The sequence below is a fragment of the Pseudomyrmex gracilis genome, unplaced genomic scaffold (genome assembly GCF_002006095.1).
Source record: "Pseudomyrmex gracilis isolate BER0280 unplaced genomic scaffold, ASM200609v1 scaffold_3, whole genome shotgun sequence".
Classification (NCBI taxonomy): Eukaryota; Metazoa; Arthropoda; class Insecta; order Hymenoptera; family Formicidae; genus Pseudomyrmex; species Pseudomyrmex gracilis.
The window spans coordinates 940,828-968,770 of record NW_018020587.1 but is presented as its reverse complement, the minus strand read 5'-3'; the positions used below and the strand labels follow the sequence as shown (position 1 = coordinate 968,770).

The 27,943-nt window shown below is 37.9% G+C and overlaps 2 protein-coding genes across 5 annotated transcripts in view; both read left to right on the top strand.

Moving 5' to 3' along the window:
- LOC109855017 (protein couch potato-like) overlaps positions 1 to 2,607 on the top strand; it is a 70,706-nt gene extending 68,099 nt beyond the window's left edge. For all 4 annotated transcript variants that reach the window (XM_020428778.1, XM_020428787.1, XM_020428796.1 and 1 more), the window contains one exon: positions 1,244 to 2,607. In XM_020428778.1, coding sequence (XP_020284367.1) covers positions 1,244 to 1,276 — 33 coding nt within the window. In that variant the 3' untranslated portion in view covers positions 1,277 to 2,607. The remainder of the gene's footprint in view (positions 1 to 1,243) is intronic.
- Positions 2,608 to 20,401: 17,794 nt separating this feature from the next.
- The window catches only part of LOC109855450 (GTP-binding protein RAD), a 36,133-nt gene continuing 28,591 nt past the window's right edge, over positions 20,402 to 27,943 (top strand). Inside the window, exons 1-3 of the mRNA XM_020429717.1 lie at positions 20,402 to 20,566; positions 22,402 to 23,179; positions 25,003 to 25,266. Coding sequence (XP_020285306.1) covers positions 22,930 to 23,179; positions 25,003 to 25,266 — 514 coding nt within the window. The 5' untranslated portion in view covers positions 20,402 to 20,566; positions 22,402 to 22,929. The remainder of the gene's footprint in view (positions 20,567 to 22,401; positions 23,180 to 25,002; positions 25,267 to 27,943) is intronic.

The following is a 27,943-nucleotide window of genomic DNA, read 5'->3' as shown; positions in this document are numbered from 1 at the left end:
GTTTTTAATATTAAGCTCATAAATTCATACTCTCTCTTTTTTCAAGTATATCTATATATTTTATTCATCTAACACACATTATATTATATTTATTGTTTTTATCTGAATATTTTACTTTTATACACATTGAATACATGACGTTATCATTTCCTTTTATATTTGAAGACTTAGCTTCGGGAGATCGTAAAAAAATATCGTCATGAGAAAGCTATCTTTTCTTATTCACGTCCTTAAATTTACCTCCGCATATAAATACGTTTTATTCATAACATTTCTGTTTGTTCCCGCGAGACTTTTTCCCCTACTTCCGAGACGGAATAAAATTCAATCTATCCGCCTAATATCCTTAAATATTTTCTCTCTGTCTCTCCTGGTCTCGACCGTGTGATGTGCCCTTTCGTCAACCGAGAGAACAAACCGTGAAAGAGCGCTTTTCAGCGCAGTCACGTCTTAATGAGGTACGCAAATTACTCAATGGCAAGACGTGTCGCCTCTTCAGCCTCACGCGGACACTCTTTATTCGGTAACAAGACAAATGTAGGTTGTCCTTTCATCCACGAACCGACACTCGAGCAAGTCTTTCTTCAAGCTGTCACCGCGTGTGACTTATTGAGCACTGGGAGTAAAAAATTCGTTATGAGTAGCCAAGACGGACTGTTGAACCTTGTTCGCGGAACGACTCGCCTTTTGATACTCGTGTCTTTTGTCTTACGAGAACTTTTGTCTTGTTTAGAACTAGGTTTCATCCTTAATCCTTAAATTTCTACTGTTTTTATCGTTTGTATCGTTGCACTTACTTTCCAGAGTAAATTAGACAAATAAATAAATTCGGAAGAGTAGAAAGAAAGAGAGTTTCTTAGATGTTCAATCAACAGTGACAAAAAGGTCACATGGAACCAAACGAGAATGTTGATACGTTGAATATAATCTTTATTATGTATAAATTCTAATTAACACTTATCTCTAGCCATTATATGAATATAATGTATAAAACACAAAAGAGAGAGATGATGTAGAAACTGGTTTCTTATGTGTGTATTGTTAAAAATACGTTTGTTAATGTGTTGGGAGAGCATAGGATCATTCGGAAAGATTGATTAACGACGAAAATACAATACGCGATTTAACGAAAATAATCATCTCGCTGCAATTAGGCATTTATTTTTTGTACGTTCTGCATCTTAGACGTACTACGCCTTGTATCACGGTAATCAATGCTAATCGGTCACGTCGAATCTTTCAGGGATCAAAGAGACAAGAAAACGGCCAACCTTAAGATCGATATCAACGGCATGTAAAACGGCAAGAGAATCGACCGGGAACCGAGGAGACGGGCAGGACGCGCTCTCGTCGGACAGGATATCTACCGGAAAATGAGACATGAGGGAAGAGGCCATGCAGGAAGCCGCGCACTCGCGAGAAGTCGAGGATTCGTCGGCGGGAGCTCGAAAGAAGGTCGAGAGAGGAGCGGAACGCAAGAGGAGAGCACGTAGAGAAAAAGAGAGAGACACATATATACACACGAACACACACAAGAAAAAAAAGAGGAAAAAGAAACAGACACGCAAGAAATTGCGTGCGCGAGTGGAAGGGCGGGAAATCTCGATCACCTTTCCGCTCGCAAGGAACACACAGCGGTAGGCAAATTCTTGTAAATTCTATACGACGTTGCAGAAAGCGGAGGCGTGTTGGTTCGCGCGACTCCAGCGGGGGGCCCAATGTAATCACGTAATATTCCTAGGTATATATATTTTTTAACGAACTTAACTTATCGATTCGCGTACCTCTACCTTTTACCTACTACTATTTATTTTCACCGTGTCTTTGATCGCGATCGACGACGACGAAGCGAAAGAAAGGGAGGGGGGTTTAGCGAAAAGGGAGAACAAAGAGGAGAAGGCAAAATGGCGAAGTGGATTTCGTTTCTTGTATACATATGTAAAGAAGACAGGCACTCTTCAACAGTTTACTACACACACACGTATACACACTGCGATACACAAACAAAAAAACATATACTCTTTAATGCGGAGATTCTTTCGTCACATATCAAACGCCGCGATGCCACTCCGGGACGTATCCGCGGTGCACTTATGAAAATTGTGAGAACTTATTGTCTCGGAAGAAGAATCTCTGAAAAAGAGTCTTATTAGAAAAAAAACAAAAAAAACAAAAAAAACGTATACATATCGAGCTTGAGCTTTCCGAAACTGTTCATACATACAATTGAAGGAGCAATCTCTTAAAAATGTTAGCTTTATGCAGGAATCAAGCTCATCAATTAATATGTGCTTTAGCGGCGCGGTGCGAACCTTGGTGGTGGCTCCGACAAGGGAAGTTGCGTATATATTCTACACACCGAAACGAAACACGAGCGAAGCGAAGATGAGTACATCAAGCTTAATACCAAAGGTGCCCTAAGAAGCGTATATTTATGTTTTATCATTGGCGCGTTGCGCGAAACACGAGCGCGCGCACATTTAACTATTGTATCTTGTTAAGGAGAGTCTAGTGTCCTAGGCGAGGATGTGAGGATGATGAAAGAGAGAAAGAGAGAGAGAGAGAGAGAGTGTGTGTGTGTGTGAGAGAGAGAGAGAGAGAGAGTATGTGTGTGTGTGTGTGTATGTGTGTGTGTGTGTGAGCGAGTGCGAGAGAGAAAGAAAGAAAGAAAAAACTCGAGAGAATGGAAGAGCAAATGAAAAAGAAGAAGTGAACGTAAGAATGAGCGATCGGAGAGTATGATTGTTAAGTAATAATCTTATATACATATATATACAAACAAGAACATATCATAGAGTTAAGCCTGTAGATGAAAATTCGAGAGAGGCGAGAAGAGAACTCGAATCGACCATCTGTCTCTCCTGTAAGACGAAAAAGTTGCCTAGGGATAGACAGAGAGAAGGAGAAAAAGAGAACGCAGACGAAAAAAAGGAGAAGCATGGGTGGATGGAAGTGGTGTTAGAAACGGCGGCCAACTCGGCACGTAATTTGCCCAAGTGCCTTCCTGTTGGTCGAGTCACAAGCTGTAGTAATCAGTAGCGCGTTTTACATACATAGGTCTCGTCCCGATTTTTCGTGCTCCTCTACAAAGAGAGATCCCGGCGCTTCTCTACACATACACACAAAACCGTATCCGAAAAACACATCCCGAATTCACCTCCCTCTCCCTCTCTCTGTCGCACTCCCCTTTTCCTTTTCTCCCAATGCAATTCACCTCTCTCGCTTATCTCGATGGCGGAAAGCTGCAAAAGAAGAACGTATTGAGAGAAGATCTCGCGACGATTCGTAGATCAAAGACGGATTTCAAGCGGAATGGCGTTTTCCGAAATGGCTGAACGAGCTCGTGAAGAGTTGTAATAACTGTCGCGGCTGATAATTTTCTCTTTGAGAATATTCTCTTGGACATTATTCGCGTTATATTGTGATTTGTCTCTTTCTGTCGTCGTTGCATTAGTTGCAGTATTATAGAAGTGTATGTGTGAATTAATTTTAAAAACAGATATAAATTGTGTAACAAAAATAAAAACAAGAAATAGACAGAAAGCAACGAACGACAGTTGTAACGGGAATCGTTAGAGCAGCTTTTCGCCAAATGAGTTTTTCACAATTAACTCTTCCTCCCCCGTTGTATCACTGGGCATTTATTACACGCATCCGCAGTTAACAGAAAATGTGTGGAAGTTACTTAAAAGAGAGAGAGAGAGAAAAAAAAACAGCTGCCACTTAACAGTGGACTACGATAATGGCGCGCTCGGGCGAACCGATCGATCCCATCCGTCGTCGTCGCTTGACCGTCATCGTCGTCATCGATCGTCAAGTCGTGATCGCGCCAGCACGTTCTTTATTTTTCTATGGAAAAACGACTACGGAGAGAACTACGTTAGAAATATCACTCTGCGATATTGAGACTTTGCGAACACAATTATGATATATCGAAATACATGCGCGAAAGGACTAATAAGAAAGAAATAATACGCGAGAGAGAGAGAGAGAGAGAGAGAGAACAGGCGAAAGGAAGATATTAATTGCCAGGCCAATCCGTACGAGTTTTCGCTCTCTTTAACCCTTTGCGCTCTTTCTTTCACTTGAGTCCTACTTCACGTATTAACGTAGATTATCGGGTGGAAAAGAGAGCCCGGCGATCGATATCACGTAATGCCGTGCATTTTGGATTTAATGCTACATAGCTAACAAGCCACTGCGACGAAATGTGATTTTACGAAAGATTAGAAAGTATAATATAATCTAAGTTGTAAAATCGAATCGAGGCCTTACACTTGCATTTTGAAGAGTAATGAAACGGACGAAAGATTTTAGATCTTTCTTCGCGCGAACAAGAACATCGATGGTATCTCAGATATTACAAAACAAAATGTCTGATTACGTTCACATATTATTAAAAAAAAAAAAAATAATAACTATATATAGATGTATATTATATATTTCTCTCTTATGCGCTTACAACTTTTTGGTCTTTTTCTTAAAAAAAAAGAAAATAATAATACCATCATGCTCTCAAGACGATGTATTTCGCAATTGAAAAGAAAAATACAAATCACATACATATCCGAGCGCAAAGGGTTGACGAGATATATACGTCGGTATTGAAAAAAAAAAGACGACTCGAAGATTCGCGTCCATTGAAAGAGGCTCGCTCGAACAAGATGAGTATCTAACGAAAAATGATAAAAGGTTGAAGTATATCTAGCTCGGAGAAGTGTGAGGGAAGACGACGAGTGTGTGTTGGATAAACGCGCGCGATTGATTATACCGCGATCACGAGAGATGATTGCCGATTACGGAGGAGAGATATGCGAAAACGCGTCGCGGCAAACGCATTATTCGGTGTATTCGATAGCTCGTTATTTTGTAATTTATAACCGATAAGAGAGTAAGAGAGAGAGAGAAAGAGAGAGAGGGATTTGTCGTCATTCGCGATTCGGAATCGACGAGTCGTTAGATTGAATTTTAAAGTGCTTTACAAGTGAAACTCACACATATCATTAGGCGGTAAGCTAACATTATTATATTAACATAGAGTGGTATTATATATTCGCGTGTGTATAAGGATATATATTATTAGGGTTAATATGAGAAATATGAAGAAGTAAATATATATATATATATACATATATATCTACAGATAGATATATATATATGAAGAAAAAAAAATATTATATTATAACGCGCGCGACGTCGTTGAAAGTACAGGGGGCGAGAAGAGTTCATGTCAATCAGATATTTTGTACCGTCTCTAGGAAATTATTCTAGCGAATCCGTTTCGTTTCTTTTTTATATACATATATATATATATATATATATATTATATATACACACGTATATATGGGAATAGACGACATGCAGTATATATCGTGGAAGCGAATCATGCAGCAATTCGTAAACTAAAAACGCGAGTGTTTTCATCAGGACCTTTAAAAAAATGTTCGGACACTTACGCCTTTTATTCTGGGAAAGAAGAAGAGTATATACATTGCTTATATCTCGAGCGAGAAAAACTGAAGAAGAAGTCGTACAGAGTTGACACATTGAAACGAATAAAATTTAAAATAAATTTAGAAAAGTTAGTTTATATACGTGTATATATTATATGAGTCATTAAATTATATAACTTCAGAAATAAAATAAATATGTTTGTAAAGTTGATAAGCTCCGAGTTAATATAATTACATAAAAACAAAGTAATTCGAATATTTTAAATCGCGATGAATCGCGTGTATGACTTTTTCTCTCTCGAAAACGCGCTCTCGCTGTAACAACATCGAATCATCGGTTCGCATGATCAATCCACTAATATACTTCGACAAATTACCACTTGAATATGGTGTGTGCTGAAAACATCTTAAAATTTGATCCACGATGAAAGCTTCGCGCGAAGATCCACCGAAGGAACAAGCAAAAGAAAAGCGAAATTGGAGAACGCGAGAGACTCACCAAAGATGGCAACGTATCGATCCAAAGACTACCAATAGATCTTACAAAAGACTATGTCACGCTGTGAAAGAACATTAATGTGCCCCAACTCAAAAAGGTAGATCACCGATCTATCGTAAATGAGAGCGTCAGAGATGAAGACGTGGCGTGAAATTGCGCGCGCAAGAAAGCATAATGTAAATCTGCTTTTGCTTTTTCATTTCCTCTTGTAGATCCCCGATTCCGTCCTCGTGGGAAGGTCTTTCAGGATCAGCTCTCGAGGCTTTAAAATCCTTGCGTCACCGTAAAAAAAAAATCCACTCATAAGTCATAAACGGTCTCATCTCTATTTAGCGTCCCGCTTTTAGCACTAAATGGCCGTCTGATTCGGATTTTCTTTTATTAACATCAAAGCGAGGTGAAAATCGAACAATCCCTTTTTCCAACAAATGAAACGAAATAATGACAAAGGAATATTAATAAGCTCTCTGATCGTTAACGTCTGTAAATGATCTGCAATTGATAGCGCTGAAAATCTGAGATACGAAGAGTGCTTTCAAAAACAAGTAAATAAAGTGGAAAAATATCAGTTTGGCAACAAAAATATACAAAAATATACAAAATATACAAAATATTTTCTACTTTTAACTCTTCGTTGGCGATGGCTGGGTCGAGAAATATCCGATGGATATTTGTTAAGTTACAACTAAATACATTTTTTTTTTTAATAATAATAAATAAAAGAAATATATTAAAATTTGTTTAATAAACAAAACACATATTTAGTACGTTATATTTGTGTACGCAAGGCGACTTTTTGATTATTCAGCAGAATCAGAAGTACGACTCAGCCATAATTTCCTGAGGGTTAATTTATTGCAAAATATTGCAAATTCGCCAACCAAAACTGCTAGAAAACGTATGTACCTTATATATACTATCATAGAGCTCCTTCGAGCTCCTGACCACAATGTGAAAGTAAGGATCAAGTAATATTTTGTTGAGACATTAAGAATGAAAGCGAAAGTGAACAAGAACACGAGCGGCTGTACACACTCACGATAAAAAAAATATACCTGTCAGTTTTCAAACGTGCACACAAGATGCGAAGCGGATTTCTATTCGCGCTGATAAACCGAGCGAAGCTTCGCGTCGGCCAGTGATAAGCGTCGAGGAAGGAAGTTTATATTACATTCCGGACGAGGAGAATAGTACGATATAATCTACAAACAAAAAAACAAAAAAAACAAAAAAAAAAAAGAAAAAGAGCGATGCTTTCCTATTATTTGAAATATGATTATCTTAACGAACTTAAGTGGTCGCGCAAAACGTGTGTTCGTTTTCAGGCGGCGAGTCGAAACGCGTCTCGCGACGTGCGCTTTTTCGAGGTTTTATAAGATTCGCGAGAGAATAGGTAGTTAAGTAATAATCGTAGACTGTTTTACATAGCTGTTACAATATCGTAATATCACACGCGCTTTCTGTGGTATTTAGTTGAATTTCTGTCATTGATGTTTACAAATCCGTCTGACGACGTAAAGTAAAGACGAAGCTAGATGAATATATAAAATACACGCGTACCGCGGACTTGTTTGCCGTCTCTCTCTCGCTGGTTGCAACTGCGATCAGACATCTGTATTTTCTTGTTGTTTTGAAAACACAAATGCATACGTTGCCGTTTTTTCTCGATGAGGGAAAAAGCGCGGCGTATTATTTTTACAAAAATTATAAAATAATCGTAATGTCGTGAATTAATATTTTTCTCAATAATAAAATTATTACGTACATGCGCGTGTTTATATCTATAAATAGATATATATGTTCGGTATAATGTGATGATGTCTGCTCAAAGTCAGCGACCGCGAGATCGCAGTGACCCCGCGGTATTTCGTCGGAAAATAATTGAAAGTAATCGAGCGACTCGACGATGTATACATGTGCGGGATCGAGGGTATAGTCAATTTGTATTTTGCAATTGTCGCAGCCTGATGGCAAGTTTGATTTGTTATTTAGTAAAAAGAAAAAAAAAAGAGAGAAACCTATGAGCAGCTTGCGAAAAATCCTTGTTAAAACCGGTCGTTTTAATAAGAGCTCGAATAATCCACGAGGACGAGTCTGTCGCGCGTGTTGAATAATCACCGGCGGCGATGGATTTGTTTTCTCTTCTTTGTGCACGACAATTCTTATGCGTGAAATGCCGCTTATTTCGAGCGACGCATTCGAGCGGACGTAGACAAATTATTGAAAATTGGAATTCTAAAACAACAAAGTTAAAAAAAAAGTTTCTGGAGTCTATTTACCGAACAAAATTCGTGTGAAACGAATATCGTAGAGAAGTTGAATTGGCGAGAGAATAAAAAAAAAAAAAAAAATTAAAGTATTTACACACGTGTTGTAACATAAAAATATAATCTTATCGATTAAGTTTCTTAGCGGGGGCATTCTCGACATTAGTTTCTTGTATTTATATTAATTATTGTTATCGTATTTATTTATTTATGAGACTGTTATAAAGAGGAGAATCGGCATGTTGTTATTACGCTTTGTAACATTCGCCTTAATCTGAGCTTTTGTGTGAATTGCAACAATGATTTCTTCGGTTTTAAGACTCGAATATTTCCGAGATAGTTAGGTAATAATCTCGCGCGATCATTTCGGCGTTCTCACGTGTGTGATCCTCTAAATTCGAAAGGCTCGCGCACCAGGTATATCGATGCATTCCCTTACAAAACACGAATATTCTCATTGAGGTAAAAGTGCCTGAGATTATTCGGCTATTTATTAGTTTCGCCACTTGCGCAAACAATCCTAAAAAGAGTTGGCACGCGCAATTTTACGCTTTTCGCAACTGAAAGTACTTTTGCAATTTTATGCATCTGTGAGGGTCGAGGGTTGGTGATTAAGTCACGTGGTGTTCGTCGTCGTTGTCAACTGCGAATTCGTTCGTGTATTCCACCGCACACGAATTGATATTTTATACATCGTCATTGATACTCACTTCGAAGTAACTCGAGCTTAAAAAATCCTATAAGCTGATATCAACAAAAAAAGAAAGTATTATTCTCTAGACAAATCTCAACAAATTATGACACCAGAGAAAAATTCGAAAGACAACGACTGGATGATTCTCTATATTGCAGTAAATATTCGAATGTAACTTTAATTATTTTTACATTTCGATTTCTTTGAACACAGCATTGATAATAGTTTATTAAAGGTTTTGTTATTGTTTCTTGTATCTGTACTCTCATCCATTCATCGACGGCAGCCTTTTACACCCGTCCAAGCCGCGAGATCGCGAGATCGATTCACAACGACGAGATTTTATCGTATCGAGATCACAAATTCGAAGAGAGGTAGTGCGCGCAAAACGATTCAGAGGTGAGCGACCAAGAAAGAAATTTCGAAAGTCGATTATCGAAGTATGAAGTACTTATTTACAGGATTGTTCGAGTTCAAAAGAAGAATCGGGACTTATAGCTGCTTAGTTAATTATTTGCGTGTTGTGCGTGTGCGTGCGTGCGTGTCTGTATAAAAGTTTGCGTATGCGTGGGCAAATGAATCTGTTTACAAAGCTATTAGAAATATTTGATATGTACGGATGTCTACACGACGAACTGTGGTACTTCGTACCAAATGTTCACGATTCCCGGTTTTTCGCAAAGCCGGTTATGCGAAATTACGAGATACATATGTGAGATTTCTTGATGTTTATCCTTTGAAAATTGTCCGAGGAACAAACGTAAGCTTTGTAAAATCTAAACAAATCTAGAAACTCTTCATTGTGAATTAAAGAATTAATTTGTCCATCTGTCAACGAAAATCACGCTGCTATTCTTGTAAATTGAGACGGACGGATAATTTATATACACAACAACTGCGAAAATTCTAGGATAAGCTTACTCTTGCGTGTTCATTGAGTGATCTATGTGGAATCTCGCACGTGCTGTTACAGACCTCGCCGATTCCGGATACGCGAGTTCGCCAATTTGTTCGCGAGATCGTTAACGAATATATCCCTATTATCCCGGATCTGCGAAGACGCGAATTTGTAATCTCCTAATTCGTAGATCCTGGAATCCGCGCAATATAGGCGCGTAGGTTTATTGATGACTCGGTCGTGTGAATTTTAGGATTTTAAGGAAACGCGCGAATTTACAGATAAATGTAGATTCTCTTTCTGTGTATTCGTAGATCTGAATCTCCGCTTTGTAGATCTGAATCTACGCTCAGGTGATACGCGCATCCCCGGCACAGTGTGTTATGGCCGTGCGTGATTAAAATCTGTATTTTCGCGCAGATAACTTCAAAAAAAAAAAAAAAAAAAAAAAAAAAAAAAAAAAAAAAAAAAAAAATATTGTTGTGGATGTGTAAATTAGCATCGTGTAATTAGCAATTCTTTGACAGGGTCAATGTTCAAACGGGATATCTCGATATCTATACAAGCGATGGAAACTCGTATTCGAACGATGCACTTAGCGACGGTGGCCGAGTTTGAGTTTTCTGTACATTCCACGGAGCCGAAAGATGTACGGAGTGTCCCAAAACCACCGAGAAATGTTTCAATGACAGATAATTTTGAACATCTAAGACGAAAGTATTAATCTAGTACGTAAGTGGAGAAACTATAACAGATTTCCAATTATAAGCAATTAAAGATCACCAATCACAGTGCCGAGACGTAAGTCTGTTACAATCTCGCCAGTTTTGTTTTAGAATTTTTGTCTTAAATTTTTCCAAAGAATTTGTCATTTAAATTTATTTTTCGGTAATTTTAGAACAAAATCTGTACACACGAGAATCAGTTGATCGCTAAACATGTGCGCTGTGAATATACTCCGAGGAGTTTAGTCAAATGTTAAGACACGTCTCTCTAGCAGGGAAGTTTCATTCTTATGAGATTTTGATCACCGTTTCGCAATTATGCCAAAGATAAACCCGCGCAATCAACGCTGCGACATGCGCAATCTCAATTGAAATAGAAAGAGAAAGAGAAAGAGAGAGAGAGAATATGACAATCACACACACGAATCACACAAGATTGTTAACTTGAGATATACTAGAATCGTTCGGCATCGCTCAATTTGCAAATTCCTGAGGGAAAAAACACGTAATCGCTTTTGATACTTATACACCGTATAGTGACGTGCGTACGACGTTTCGAAGATAATACAAAACACGCCCTTACATTCTCAACATATCAGAAACACGGCGAAACAGACCGATCATTCACGATGTATGTTAATTCTTAGTTTTTTTTTATATCAGAAAAATACACAAAAACCTACATTTATATTTTATTTTTTTTATTTATAATTCTCTACTTTTTTAAAAAAAAACATCAAATACAAATCGCGCAGGTTTTTCCTTGAAACAGATAAACAAACGCATCGGACGTGGTGAAATGATCGAGCGTTTCGCAATTACGGCTAATCAGTGTTAATTAAGGGCATGGCACTGGACCACATTCGTCGTTCGTAGACAACCGCGAGCGTTTTGTGGCGTTTTATTAATCGATAGATACACCCGTGTCTTACATTTGTATCCGTCTGTATGTATGTAAGGACGTGTCTCTTTGTGCTAGAGCTATGTTGTATTTATTTGCGTGTTGTTTCTAGATTCGTATATACCGTACGTGCGTGTTGCATTTCGGTTTGCGCTCGGTGTCCTAGGTGATAAAAAGAGAAGTAGAACAAAAAAAAAAAAAAAAAATTGGAGGTATATCGTATAGCGAAAGATAAATGCATAATATCGATTGCGGGTGATACGCGTTTGAGAAAAATGGAACAAGAGCGTACCCTACCACGCAAGTCTCGACGTTTGCGTGTATATGTATATATAATATACATATATATATACACATGCATTATGTACATATAAATATGTAATAGCTACTGACGTCTGATCCGCATATATCGCAGAGACGTCGTTAGAGTTGGCTCAAATGCATTGCGAAGATTTTCTGCCTTGATGTATGCACGCATAAAAGAGATTTTTCAATTGTTCGAACTTCTGAATATAATCTGTTTGAAATTAATATTTATATAAACAATTTAATGAAATTTATAAAAATTATTGAAATTGTTTGAAATGTTAGAATAAAAAAGAAAAAAAACGCACTTTGTGTTTTTTACAAGTAGATGTCTATATTGATTGTTTGAGATTTTGTGAGATTTTTCTTACGATGCAAAACCGCGACACAGACGTTGAGACGTTGAAGTAGCGAATCACAATTCAATTCAGGTAGTCGAAAAATTGCGAGTTGTGATAACGCGAAAGAAGAAATTTCTATGTATATCATACGAGAGAAAAGCGTGTGTTCTTTTTTTCGCGGAGGTTGGCAATGCGCGATGTGTTGTTCGACGATCGTTTTGGCGCCGGAGTCGGCAAAACGCTGGACTCCTGGTATCAGCCAGTTACTTGTTCTTTACACTTGGTTATCGTACACTCGTTAGCCGCACAGATGGAAAACGATCGTTGAAAACGCGCACGTCCGGCACTCAAACTCGATTTTATTGTAAAAAATAATCACTCCTGTCCCCGTAATCGTTTATTTATACGGAGACTCTTCGACCACCTCGATTGTCCATTCGAACGGTGTGATTTTTCTCTACGAATGCGTCGACTTACCGATTTTCTTCATGCAACATGGCTTACGTGTGTGTACGTGTGAAAATGATTCATAAAAAATGCGAAAATTATCCGAGGGTGTATAACGAAAGTGTATAATTGCAAAAATGTGGACTTTCGAGAATTCGTTCAAGTGAATTCAACGCTTTGCGGACGGAAAGTGTGTGTAAATCGACGTCCTATACTTGGTCCGCTTTAGAAATACGGTGCGACGAATATAAACGTTATTTTTGCGAATGAGCACGATCACGCGTTCGCTTTAGGTGTAATAATCGCCACTTTCGAGATTATAATTTTGTATCAATCTCTGATATACACATATATGACGCATACAGCTGCAGAAACTAGTCCGTCCCCTGCGCATGGCTACAGTATATATAACACGGTTGATCCGGAAAGTGTTGAAAACGCTCGAAATAATCGCTATTGTCGTATATTCGAATGAATGACGATTAATCTTGATTTTTATTCATTGCCATCTAGAAAATTTCTTCAAATACACGGCGAATACGGCGAACAATTTAAATCTAATCGATTATTTTTATATTGTACACCAGTGCAATCTCTAGAATCTCAATTATGCAATTGACGTAAGGAAAGAAGAGTAATCTCAAAAATCAGAGATTAACTTTCCCAATCACCCGAATATTTTCGTAATTTTGCTACATACGTGATGACACATTGCACCGAAATCGTCTAGACAGTCAGTTGGAAAAATGCAGTAATCTCAATTTAAGTAATAATTGTTTCTATAATATGACACGTCTTTTTTTTACACGTTGTTTGTTAAAACTCGAAGGTTCACCGGAGATATCTCGTGTGAATTTCATTGTATTCGAATGCACAAGTCTCTGCGATTGTACATCTGCGTATACACTGTTGAATAACAGTTGAACGATAAAATCACGTACAATCGGTTTATATTGACGCGTACGTGCGAGAGATATTTTGTTCGCTTGAATTATATGCGTGCACACACACACACACTTATACACACACGAGATAAATCACATACTCACACATACGTCACACACATTAATCACCGAAACACGATCCGGTACATATAGGCGACAAAATCGAAATGCACGCGTACGTCACTCGGCACGATTTATCCTAAGGATCGTGCGCGTGCTTGAGAATAAAACAGCAACACTGAAAGAAATAAAGATAGTAATAATAACGATAATACTTTTCGTATTCGTTGCAAAACATTTAAAAAAAAAAGAGAGGGAATACAATACACCCGGGCGTATTGACGAGATAAAGTTTCGCGAGTTAAAAATCCGTAGGTAATAACAACAATACTGATAGTAATAATAACTGGATAATGATGAGAGAATAGTAATAATAATACAATTATATGATAAAAATTAGCTGCAGCTTTCTGTGTAAGGTTATTGTGATATTTAAAAAAAAGAATAATAACTTTACAAGTAGCGACATTGAACTACGTTCAGAGATAAGAATCTGATATTTAGTGAGCGAATAATAATAATAATAACATTAATATATGTAATAAAATAGTAATAATATGACACTAGTAATAATATACTAATTAATCAGTATGTCGACGGGGCTTGAGTGGACACGCCTCTCCGAAGATCGATCGATCCACGGCGAAATAAAATATCAGAGCCGTGATCGGCTCGCAACTCTCTCTCGTTTCTTCTTCTTCTTCATTTTATTTTGTTTTTTCTCTTCGGAAATAATATATGTGTAACGTGGCTGTATGAACACTTTTCTTGTTATTTTTGTTTTATCATTATCTCACTTACGGACGAGGGTTGAAACGACAATCTGAGGCCTCGTCAAATACTGCCGGATACGTAATGGATATTCCGAACGTCGATCGCGAAGCATATAATTAAAAGTGACAAAAGATGTGAGTTACAAGAAATGAGATATAAAAGTAACTAAAATGCATGTCTGCCATCGAGATTTTTAGATGGAAAACGAATGATCGCTTGACGATTCGGAACGTCCACGTCGTGATCTGGATCAATCCGTCCATACAGTGTCTCGCGCCGGAGACATTTGCACAAACGCGTGCATATTAATCATTGGGACTACAAAAACATATCATCTTATATGTAATAATACTATATATATATATATTATATATTAACAAGAAAATATTAAGCAATAAGAATTTATTTATATGCCCGTAAAAAAAGTGGATTAGAACGAATGTAAACAAGAAAGAAAACAAGAAAGTAAACACATTAAACAGTGCATATCAATTCGTGTGTCTGGGCAAGGATTAGCTTATATATATATATAAATATAAATATATATATATCTATAATCTTTACTTCGTCGTTGTCAGGCGTTAATGTTAAACTTAATTATCATTAATTAATTATTAGATTGTGAAAGAATTTCTTCAGGTTCTAAGAGCAAGATTTGGAAATAATAAAACGAGCAAAAAATGCATACAGACTTGTATTGGAATACCTGTTTATCTGCCTTATCCATCCGAGGACCACACATCTTTGGAATTATAAAAATTCTTACGTTTTGCGAGTTTTTTTAAGTTGTTGATTCTTACGCAAAATTGATCACGCGCGCTACTCTACGTCTGATCCACCACGCGCGTCAGATTGCGCCATGATTGAATTGCGCCAAATCGAGAGTATAAGTCGTAGCGCGCGACATATCGACTCTCGATATATCGACTCTCGACATATCGACTCCACGCGCGCGCCAAATCGCGCGCACCAGAGAGAAGACTGAGAGCGGTCAAATCCCTATGAAAAACTGTAATAGCTTTTTCAACTTGTAAGACAGCGCTATGTCTACAGGTGGTGCATATTGGCACTTAGCCGTGTCACGAGCGACTTGTCGGTGCATACGCTATCTTCAAACGTGAACATGTTCTATTCTGTGCTATGTGCACAAATCGGAGTGAAGTAAAGGCAAGATGCCATGGAGTCATTTTCTCGATTTTGACTTTTTCGATTATGCTGTGCTAGACAAACAAAAACTTTCGTAGTTACGTAGTTGTCAATGTGCACTACTTGTAGATCTAGCGTTGGCTTAGAGAGCGGAAAAGCTATTAGAGGTGTTGATGCGTCTGTAGCCGCTCTTAGATTTTTCTCTCCGCGCACATAGCACGGAACAGAACCAAATCAGTCATGTGAAGATAGTAGTTTTAATCACGAAGTTAGTGTGTATAGGTAATGTCGACGCACAAAACTTGCGACAGTGCAATGTTCGCGGCTCGGAAACAGGGATAAATATTTTGCTCTTAAGCTTCTGACTGATGCCGGTAATTAGAAGATAAGTAAACTTTCCTGAATGTGAGTAATGTGAGTTATACACAGATGACGCCAAGAGTGATAAAATGGAATTTGAACATGAGTTTAAGATAAAGTGAGCAAACAACTATATAAAGTAACGCAATAATTTTTTTCGAGAAAATTGCGTGAGGTTTTTAATCTAAAGTATTTTTATTTTAAATTGCGTATTTAAAATATACTTCAATTACAGCTTTCTTCGTGAATTAGAATCGCGCTAGTTTGTTTTACGACAAGAGAGTAAATAAAGCAAACAGCTGTCGACCGAACGTAAGTGTATTTACACGTTACGAGTGTAGTTATTTCTTTGTGTATTGACTTTCGTGTACGTGCACTTAAGACCGCGTCTGTATGCAAAACCCACGTGTACACGATGTACCACTTGTGCGCGCAATGCGCACGATAACGCTTCACTGTGTGCTAGCATCAATAGGTCCCGCAGGACCAAACTGACATGAGGTGCATTAGTTTACCTTGCAATTAAATGTTTCAATCCTTGGCTAAGTGCTCGCTTGATTGCAACACAAGATGTACTGTGTGTTTCAGCGTATAACAGTATCATTATTAAAAAATATAGCGTAAGAATGATATAAATACGTAATAAAGTGAACTAGTAAAGTGCATATGTGTGCAAGAGAGAATATGGGCGATAAGTATATAGACTACAAGTATATATAATTAATGACGATAATGACGTTCATAATTATCATATCCAAGTATATCGTTGCACTCATTAAACGATTTGAAATTGATAGAATCTCGATAAATCTGTATTTCGTGAATTTTGAAAGCAATGTTTTGTCAGTTTTTGATTTGCTGATTTCTTCAAAATATACGGAACGATTGATATTTTTTTGTCATTAATTATTGTCATTGAAGATGGCGCAAAATTTTGAAGAGAGAATTTAACGCGTGTTACGCCAACTTTTCTATTGGCGTATGTCGAAGCAGCGAACTTTATCACTTGTAAACTAGTGAGGAAACATTGCAACTTGACTTGCAATGCGCCCGTCACGTATCGCGTTCTGACAGGATTATAATAAGGTACCAGTAAATATATATACTCTATATCTCTCAGCATCCTTCTCAAATATACTCGGTGTTACTAGCGTCACTTGATTGACAAGCGTGTTATCTGCGAGAAGTTATTCGACGCAAGGCGCCGCGCTCGTGAGGAAATGATAAATGAGATTTCTGTCACGGCAATACTTTTGACACCGCGACGGTGTCCCTCTCTTCTTTCAACGTGAAAATAAATATCCTCCATCGCGTGGCTGATAATTATCGTCAACAAAAAGCCGATGATAAGTTTGATTTGATCGCTCGACTTTCCGCAGCCGGCGCCCCGGTAATTCGTCATCGAATCATCTTTAATTAAAAATCGATTTTCGCGTCCAAGCGAAAGAAGTGTCGGCAATTTGTTGACGAAGAAAATCGAGAGGATTGGCTCGGCGAGCGTGAAAATTCAGTTCGCTTGTCAGCGCTGGCGATCGATCGTTTTAATTGGACGCGATTGAGAGCAACGGTCGATTCTCTCGCAATTTATCGTGCCGGGCGTTGAATCGAAGTGATGCACTCGCCGCGAATTCGCGCATCTGGCGAACTAATGGCGAAGTAAGCAATTCGAAGCGACCGTCCACAACGAATGGCATTTGCAATTAGGAGTAGCTAATTTCGAGTGCGGCGCACCACGATTGGATTGTGCGTGTGTCTCGTCGCCCTATAGATTACTCCGCTGACCTGTGAAGGATTATTGTTCATCTCGGTCAGTCCCTTTGTGCACGTGCGATGATATCAGTTACATGTATACGGTTATATTACATTACATTAAGTATAGATACATCAAATATGAAACAATATGTATGTAAATTCGAACAAGATGATTTTTAACGCAAATTGCGAAAAACAAGTAATTAAAAATTTATTTGTTTTAAGTATCTTGCCGCGGGAGTGTCTATATATAAATATTTACGGTATAATATATATTTCAAATCGATCAGATTCATACTTATCATATTTTGCATTTCTAAATGTTAAATGAAAAAAACAATTTAATTATATAAATTTATCTGTAACCTCTCAGCAGTAACAAAGATTCTAGTAACGTTAAAAAAGTTTTAACTGCTGAAAGTGAAGAAAATTTTATTAATATGTCATCAGGCTACAAACGAGTAAAGAGAGAGAGAGAGAGAGAAATTGTTCTGAAATTTATAATTCCACTTGACTACCTCAGCTACCACACTGAACGATGGGCGACTATCTTTCCTTTGACCACCCTTCCAACAATTTTGCGCAAATTTATTCAACCGCTCACGGATTACTTATATGATTTACACGAGCAATAAAGCTCTTCTCTTTTTCTTATACTCCGATATTTGTTTTTGACACGGAAATCAATCTATCTTCCTAAGAAAATAATTAGCATCAAGTCATCGTCGTACGAAACGGCTCGAGGAAAAGGAAAGGGAGTCTTCAAAGAAACTGGAGAAGAAAGCGGGAGCGACGAATCGTGACGGTGCAGAAGGTTGACTTAGCTTCGTCTTGAAATAGCTTTAAAGCGCCACAAGTCAAAAATACACTGCGCCGTTTAGTCTAATGGGCGGGCGAAGAGGAAGGAGGTGGGAAGTAGATGACGTCGATGAATAATGCGCGCGTTCTGTATTAGAAGTAAATTTTACGAGTGATTATAATAACGAAATTGTGGGACAGAACCCCGCGTCACGTATGCATTCAAGTTTTTTTTTTATATACGATCGTCCTAAATATCTGCAATTTTTATGACACTTTTTTATTTGATCTCACCGTAATGAAGATATCTTTACGTATACAAGGAGAGGGTTGCATTTTTAGCTCAACGAAATATACTCCGATGAAGACTTGCGAAACTGTTTTTGTACGAAGCGACTGGCGATTGTTGACTTCTTCCAGTTTACATGCCGACGGAACACCCTCTTCTTCTCAGACTGATAATCAACGTTGGAATTCTATTCTTGTTTTTCGCGTTGCGTCGGAAGGCTTAATGTATCTTCTGGGAATTTTCATGTTATATATATTGCATGCGTGATTTACACGCGTCGTTACACGTGCGATGATGGTTTTTTAAATATTAGAACGCTGCAGGCGCGCCACCGACCTTATAGAGAAATATACACGTACACAAAATTATTATGTGATATTTGCTGCAGAAAATTGAGTGCTAAAGGGTAGGCGATTCGATTGATGATGCCGCCATAATATATTAAAAGTTTGAAAACACAAAGTTCTGATAGGATAATAACTTCAGGCGAGACAAGATAAGATAAACTCGGCAAGTTAATAAAACTTTCTTAACTTATGTGTGCTAAAATCCGCAATTAATCTCTTCACTCTTTCTTTATCGATTCCTCTCTCTTTTTCTCTTTTAAACAAATCTCGCTTGCTCTGAGAAATTATCTAAAAAACATCAAGAGACACGGTAGTATAACGTCACGTGACTTTACTTTAGTCACGTTTTTAAAGACACTAAAGTATGTTACATACAGAGAAATTTTGGCTGTACAATAGTTCGATTGCATAATCGATAATATTAATAATTCAGTAGATTTTGTATTCTTTGTAAGTACCTATAGTCATTTTTAAGTATGTAAATTTTTATTTGAGAGAAGTTGTATTCTCTGTAAAACCACAACTTCTCTATAAACAGAGATTTATTTTTACCAAGATGACTTTATCATAGATTCTCTTACATTTATTTTCCATAAAGACAACAAACAAAAAAGAAGAGAGAGTGAGACAGTTTTTATGGCAAAATAAAGTACAAACTTTTTTTATTAAAAAGTTGACAGTCATGTAAAGTTATCGCGCACTGATCTAATGAAAATGAAGTTTTTATGAAGTTCGTTAGAGCGCATGCGAACTGTGAAAACTTTTTTGTAAATTCGTAACCAAAATTTCGATCTTTTCCGAAAATACATTTTCTTTTACGTTTTTCTCGATATTACATCCGACTTCAAAATTGCGATAGTGATTCTTTCTGTGTGCAAAACACATTCTGACTCAGTTGATAGAAAAATATCACATCTCGTATCATAATAGAAAATATATGAGAGAAATATTTTCTACATAGAATTAGATAGGTGCTATTATCACATAGAAAACTTTTATATAATTGTTATTTTATTTAATATCAAAAAGTCGTGAACATGGTTGTTTTTCACAAACAAGTTATTGATTTTCGGTAGAAATAGATATAGTTTTGATAATGCTAACGTATCACTAGTACGTTGCTAGATACTGACTCGTGATTCTCAGCGAAATATCTCGTGCGTTCGCGAGAATTGTTTAAAAAGTTGAAAGTCGCAATGTACGGAGTGTTGAACGTGCGCCAACTTTATATCGTCATCGTCATCGTTTTCGTCGTCGTCGTCGTCGTCGTCGTCGTCGTCGTCGTCGTTGTTGTCGTCGTCGTCGTCGGTGACGAGGCAAGAGAGTTGACGCCGACGCCTGGTGTGGCGGCGCCGCTTCCCGCTCGGCGCGACGCTGAGCTGCTTTCAGTGTGCCGCGCATCGTCGGACGTGCATCGTGTTGTTGAGTTCACGTCTCGCGTGCGAACAATTGAGAGACATGTGATTCAATTTGCGAATCGCGATTTGCACAGAGGAAGACGATAATAAGGTGGAAAAAATGATCGAGGAAGATCCGACCGCGCTTGTCAACGGCCTAAGAAAATGGTAAGCATCGATAAGTGAACGTATATTGCAAATCAATTCGGTGAGATTCTTAAGAAACGGGAAGATATCGCGTTATCTCAAGACGAAGGAAAAGAAGCGCGCGAAACGCATCCTTAGATACGATATAATCGCGGTTAAAGGGTAAAGGTAAGCCGTTTATATCAAAAAAGGGCGATAATTACGGCCGCGACGAAGCTCTCTTGGGGGAGTGAGGCGAACATACGAGGGGAATATATCGGCGGAGAGATGTTTATGCTTCTCTCTCATCGAGAAGATTTATTAGAAACGATCTATAATTAGCCCCCGGGAAAAATAAGCCGACGAAGAGAGTGACTCTGTCACGCGGGAGAGAGAGAAAAACCGATGCTCCGACTTTGAAATTCTCGAAGGGCATAAGGACGTTTAGTTGTGTTGCTCTTAACCCTTTCATGATGAGTTAAATAACAGAAAAATTTAATAAAAAGATAAATAAGTAAAATGCGTTATATGTGCACTTTACTCGAGAATTAATTTTTTGTTTCTGTTAAAATATCAAAGCATTTTTGTAATGGCTGTTCCACGTAAAAGACAATTATTTTTAAATAATAAACAATAATGGATTTTATGCCTGTGAGAATCGCAGCATATCAATTATAAGCATATTATAAATGGAACTAAAACACTGTGATTCAACTTATTCATTATCTTTTAATGCACTTGTATTTGCCGTAAGCTCTAAAGACTCATTTGTTGGAGTACAATAAAGCAGTAGTTAAAATAACGATAAAAATAAAAATACCGAGAGTAAGAGCGGCGCACATGTAATTTTTACGACACTTTTTGCCATAGTTGCAACTTTGATGTTACAGTGTAGAGTTATGATGCGTGAATATCTAAAGCATTTACAGCTATCGATTTAACGCACAATGTCGAGGTAAAACCTAGTATATACGTGAGACCTTTTCTCACTCTTGTCAGTAAGAAGAGACAAAGCTTGAGTTCCTCTACTTAATCCTACAGTCTCCGCTAAACGCGTTCTCGCGTGCCGTATATTGTTTCACAAAGGAGACACATACTTTCTTTGCAAAAGAAAAAAGTTTCTCGTGAATAAAAAAAATTGTTTAAAATTACATATATTGCGCTGACAATATATTTCTTTACATTTAGTTTCTTTCATTTTTAGTTTTACAAGAAATTTTAACGTAATTTTCATTAAAGGTCTTCGAAAACGTAGTTTTCAGATGTTTTTAAATAATTAAATTATATATAAATATGATTGCTAGGTTTTTGCTTGTCGAACTGGAAAGTTTATTTGAAAGTTTGTTCAACAACAAGCCATTTAATTTCCTCAGCACTCTCTTCTGTACTTTCGGAATAAATTACTGTGTCAGGCGGACTTCGTCGAAAGGAGAATACATTAATAAGATGTCGCGTGAAGTTGGTTCAGGCAGAGCGAGCTTACCTTTTGTCAATACTCGATTATAGATGTCGGAACGTCTTCGCGAAACGATATCTTCCCAACGTATTGCGTGCTCACTGTTTAATAACTTCGACAGCTTCGACAACCTGCGAGGTAGTCTCTCTGACTACGTCATGTCTCGTGTAACTTCGAATGCTGCCAACTACCTGTTTGACATTGACATCGATCTCTATCACATCATCGGAAGCAAAACGCGCGTTTCCGTTTGCTTAAATATTAATCATAATGAGCTTCGTAAAACGTAGAAATAAAATTTATAATTGTAACAGAATATAAATTTATCACTGGTACAATTATATTGCGACTCATTCGCAAGCATGTGGAAGAAAACAAAACAATCATACTTACAACAATCGTGCTTATATTTTATTTGTAGAATCAAGAAGAAAAGTTCTCTTTGGGACAAAGCACGGTCCGTGTCGACGAGACGCCGGATCCGTGACGATCTCACGTGTCCGAAGATATCATTTGGTCTCGAGTACGTGGCGTGTCTTGGCCAAATAGTCTGTCTTAAAAAAAAAGTTTTGTGATATTAGGAAAGACATTTCGGAAATACACAAAGTTTTTTCGCTAAGAACTTCCATAAAACAACAGGAAGATTTCACGAATAAGGAATACAACGCAGCTGTGATACACAAACGCTTGCGTGTATCAGTGCAAAAAAACATTAAAAAAAAAAAAAAAAAAAGAAAATCAGTGCCCGACATAAGTCGAATAATATCGTCGTGTCTTGTGATTTTGCAGTGAAATCTAAAAATTCTACAATCTTTTTTCTCTCTCTCATCTCGCGAAGAATTGGATAAAAAAGTCAAAAATTCAGAGAAAGACGATCGTTAATATAAAAATTTGAATCGTGATTGGTATTTTCGGGTTAAAAAAGTGGTAGCTGTGGTAATTCGAAGAGATGGCGGAAGATTCGCTCCGTCGGAAGACCAGATCGGCGTCGATCTGCGCCCCGGGATTCTCTAGCATGGAACAAATGTTGGACGCTATGCCACCCTCGGGAGCACGCGAACGGGAACGAGAAAGGGACAGCGGGAGCGGCACACCGGATAACAGTACACCCACGAGGAGACGAAGGCCGGCTACGAGATCCCAGAGCGCCCGTGTTACCGGCGGAAATAAAAGCATCCGCCGTCGCGCCACTGCTCAAGGTAACGATAGCAATGTCGGGAACAGGAATAAGTAGAGAGTTGCGTGGGATTGCACGACCCGATTAGAATTCATGATTTTCATCATGAGGTCCGGGAGCGTAAAGCTTCGGAAATCCCCGTTTCGTACAACTTGTTTTAATAACGAAGAAACACTCTATATCGCGATAATTACTTTACCTTATCTAAGTAATATTTAATTTAACCCTAATTTTGAACCTTTAGTTTTTAAGTGTATTATATATATTGTTTTATTTTGTCGAGCACACACATTTCGAAAAACTTTCTTCAAAGATCATTACAAATAATTAATGTAAAACTGTTAAAAGTTCTTGTTAAACAAGCAACAAATGTAGAAAGCAATCAAATTAAATCTTTGAGACTTGAATTTATAAATTAAATTAAAAATTGATCGATTCTTTACACGTTGCTCTATTTCGAAGCAACCCACGTTTTACGAACGTTTTGCGAACTGCCCCAATTCCGGGTTATTTAAAAACATATTCAGCATCGAGTCAAAGTGACTCGTGTTGTTGTCAAACGATCATTTTGCATGCTTAGATTATTTTTGCCGATTGGGATATTTTTTCTTTTTGCCACTCGAGATTGGAATCTTCAAGAATTCTATTTTATACGACGAGATTGCGTGACGGAACGACGACGACCGGGCGTGAGACTTTGACGAAAATGCCCGATAAAGTCAGTGAAAACGTCATCGCGGTGACGTACATGATTGTCCTCTCGGTGAAAGAGCAAAAGTGTATATACCCCCGAACTCTCACGTGCGATGTGCACCGGTAAACGCGCCGCTCCGGTCTCGCGAGAGTTCTTGAAATCATTGCGGCTGCTATTCTCGTACGTAGGTTTGGCTAGTAGGTCACTGACAGTCCCAAACACGTCTCGCCGTCGCGAGTCTTCGCAAGTTTAGAAACTAGCTCCCCGTCTCTAAGTTTGCCGTGGCACAGTGTTGCTGTCGTGTCTCTCAGTTACATGCTGTAACACGGGACAGGCGCATCGATAAGAGACTAGAATGTTTCGCAGGAATAATTCGTGGTATTTGCATGCGTAAACAAAGCAAGATAGAGCTTAATTGACAATTAAAATAATTTCAGCAAAATACAAAAAAATACGGTTTTACTATTCAATCAAATCCGTGTTTTCTGATACGTAAAATGTACGTGTATATTTTTGTTCAAACATTTTCGTAAATTGTGATATTTTAAATCATTTCTTGTTTTATTAACTTTATATTAATAATAGAACCCTATAGATTATTAATATTAACAAGAATATTTTATATTATTTTGTCGCAATATCCCTAATAAGATACAACATATGAGTATAATATAAATATTAAATTATAGTTTTTTTATTAATTATACAAAAATCTGTGATATATCGAATTATTTGTGATGAAAGGCAGGCTTAATTTATTGCTACATGTTTTATTATAACATTGATATTAAACGAGAAAGCTTGTACATTATCAGAAATCATGCTAAAAAGTACGCTTTTGACAATGTCTATACAATTAGGTCAGGAGTTTCTAAATGCGAGTATCCATGAAGGATACGAAAAGGTACTCGAAGGTTCAAGAGATATATAGCTAATATAACATAATATAAAAAATAACATTTGTAATGCAGAAATGTTTTTTCGCTTCTTCACATCTCTTTTTTTCTCGTTTGCACCTTGGGATACGCAACACGTAGGTCTCAGTGGGAAGGTTTACAAAACGAGAGATGTTGGAAACTCTCCCGCGTTAGATATATAATTTTACGATCAAATCATGCGTGAATACAGCGAAACGTCATACCGTTTTTCAGCCGCTGCCCATCATCACCACCATCACCACGAGGGAACCATGAAGTCGGCTCACTGCAGCAGCGAACCCAAACTGTCCGAGAATGACGTCAGTCCGGGAATCAGAAGACGGGGGAGTCGACGGGGGCAGAGCATGCATCACACGCATCACAGGAAGAGCAACGCCTTCCTGGACGTGCCGGACGTCTCGTCTCAGATGCCGGCACGGGAGGACGGCGAGGACGAAGATAGTTACAGACTCCGTAGCTTCAGCCTCACCAGTAAAGGTCAGGAAATCACTTCCCAACACTTTCCTGTTTGTTATAAATGTAGCCATTTGTGGGAAACGTTTTCGCTCCATTTCTCTTGGCGGAAATATCGAAGAAACGTAACCTTGTTTCCAAGTCAAGAACGTTCGCACACGACAATGATCCTTCTCTCTTTCTCAATGATCTCTCTTTCGCTGATGTTTAATACAGCACTCGAGATTTAGAGAAACTTTCAATCTTGAAATTTATAAACAGTCACGTACATGATATTGTTGAAATCAGACTATTACGTGAATTTATTTTTCTTGAGATACCGTAGGCGCCATACTTTGGTGGAATTATATTCGAAGCGTATTTAGTCTGAATTTCGCAATATTTAACGTCAAGAGAGGGTTTTTTTTAGAACAACTTTCCGCAGAATTTTATATCTTTATATATTTTCTCTCTCTCTCTCTCTCTCTCTCTCTCTGGTTTTTCTGTTATCATCATGTGGTTTCCCAAACATTTCATAAACTATCGACATTTGCGCTGAACAGCAATGTGAAACTTTTTTTTAGCGTGTAATACACTTTGCAAATTATTGACAACTCCCGGCATTGAACATTCCAGATTTAATTCCACAATATCATCAGTAACTACGCGAACGAGGCAAATGTTGAATTTTTCGATAGTTTTATTGTGTACACAATTTTCGGACGAATCGATCGTCCGGTCAAACTGTCCTTCGCGACATTTCGCAAACCATGATAAAATATTCTTTACACTTCGTCAAATGAGGTTTTCATTGAAATGACATTTTAGCTTTAAATCTTAATGTTCTAAGAAAATAAAATTTACTTGAAAATATATACGAGAAAAGCAGAAACAAATTTATCCTCTCATTCGAGACGAATTTCTGCGAATCTCCGGATACAATACCATAAATTTCACTAAAACTGAGAGAGAACGTCGCGTACCTGAAACCGCGTCGCGGTTCTTTGTAAAGTCTGATGCAATTTGTATACGGAGGAAAAGAAACGGGGGAAAAACGCGAATAAATTTAACTAAAGTACTTCGAATTGCGTTTTCTTCTTCGGTTCCGCCTCTCATTTGTACTTCGCGCGAAGCCGAAGCCAGAAATACACGAACGAGAAAGAGAAAGAGAGAAAGATTCAACGGGAGTAGAGAGGAGATCGTGATGGAGCCGAGATAAGCGAAAATAGAGTAGCTATGGTTGTGTGACGTCGACGCGGCGGCTCTACGCAGCGTGAAGCTAACTCGAGTTCGATGAGCCAATGAACGCGCGTGAAATACATTTACTCATACACATATGTCTGCGGCATGCGTTTGATAATAACGTGTTCTGACGTGAATGGAGATGGATGTGCAGCATCTTCGTTGGCAAAAAGTCTGCGGCAAGAATCGATTCGTTCAAACGTGTGTTCGGAAAAATTGATTGTTTTGCGACAGGCACGAACAAATTTGATCTCATATAGCAAGTGATTGTGACATCGGGGAGTTAGTTTAATCCCCAAGGTAATATCGATTACGCGCCGATTAACCGTGGCGGATTACGAAAACACCATTATTACATCGATGGCAAAACTTGCGGTAATTGAAGACCAGAGCGTCGCGTAATAAATTTCATCGGTGGAGTTTTAAAATCAATACAAATAAAATAATAATAATAGTAATAATACAATGATAATAGTAATAATACGTAATTTAAATTTTTAATCTGTACAAAAATAAAACTTTGATCTTTTTGATCTGAGAGTTACAAAACATAACGTTATAGAGTAAAAATTTATTGAAAATAATTTAAAATAATTAATTTAATTAAATTACGTAAAATATATATATATATATATTCCATCGCTTATAAATAAAATATGTATAGTCCCTATGTATAATAAATAACGTAAACAAAAATAGTAACATCTACTCGCTCTTGCATTGTATAATCGGATAAGATGTTCTCTCTAATCGCTCTCGGAACACAAGTGGGATGCGGTGCGCAAGTTAACGTTTGAGTTCACGTCGAAGTGAAAGACGGCTACAGTTAAATCAAATCGTTTGCTCGCCGTAATCTTCTCGGAAAGTTAGCGCGCGCATATAGAGAAGGGAAACGTGCCTTCCGGGCGAAGATGATGAATTCGAGTCGAAAGATATACATATGTATTACAGCGGTGAAATGCTATTCTGACCCACGGAGAAAATTAAACGATTCCTCGAAATTTCCGTGCTATATCGCCCGCCACACCGCTTGCTTGTAAATTGATACAAATAGTTTGACAGCCCCATGCAATCTGTACTCTGATGCAATCAGCTCAAGTTAACGACTCTTCCGTTTGTTTCGTAATCGGAAACAGAGTTTTGCCGAACTACGTCAGCACGCAAAGCTCGATTTGCGTGTGCAAGTTGCTGAATCGGTTCCGCGAGAGATGAGCTTTCTTCTTTCTGCACAGTCTCTCTTCACAGTCTTTCTTTCAGCTGCTGCTGTTGAATGGTCGACTCCTGGAACAAAAAACGGCGCATAGAAGAAGAAAATCCTTTTTCTGCCGTGGAATCGATTCACTGCTCTGCAGTGTTCAACCGGAGATTTTCCGTCCCGATCGAATTAACGTGTTACGTTTACCGTATTGACATTTTGCGCACGTTACTTTGTAACTCAATATTTAACAAAAAATGCTCATGACTGGCAAAAAATATGACG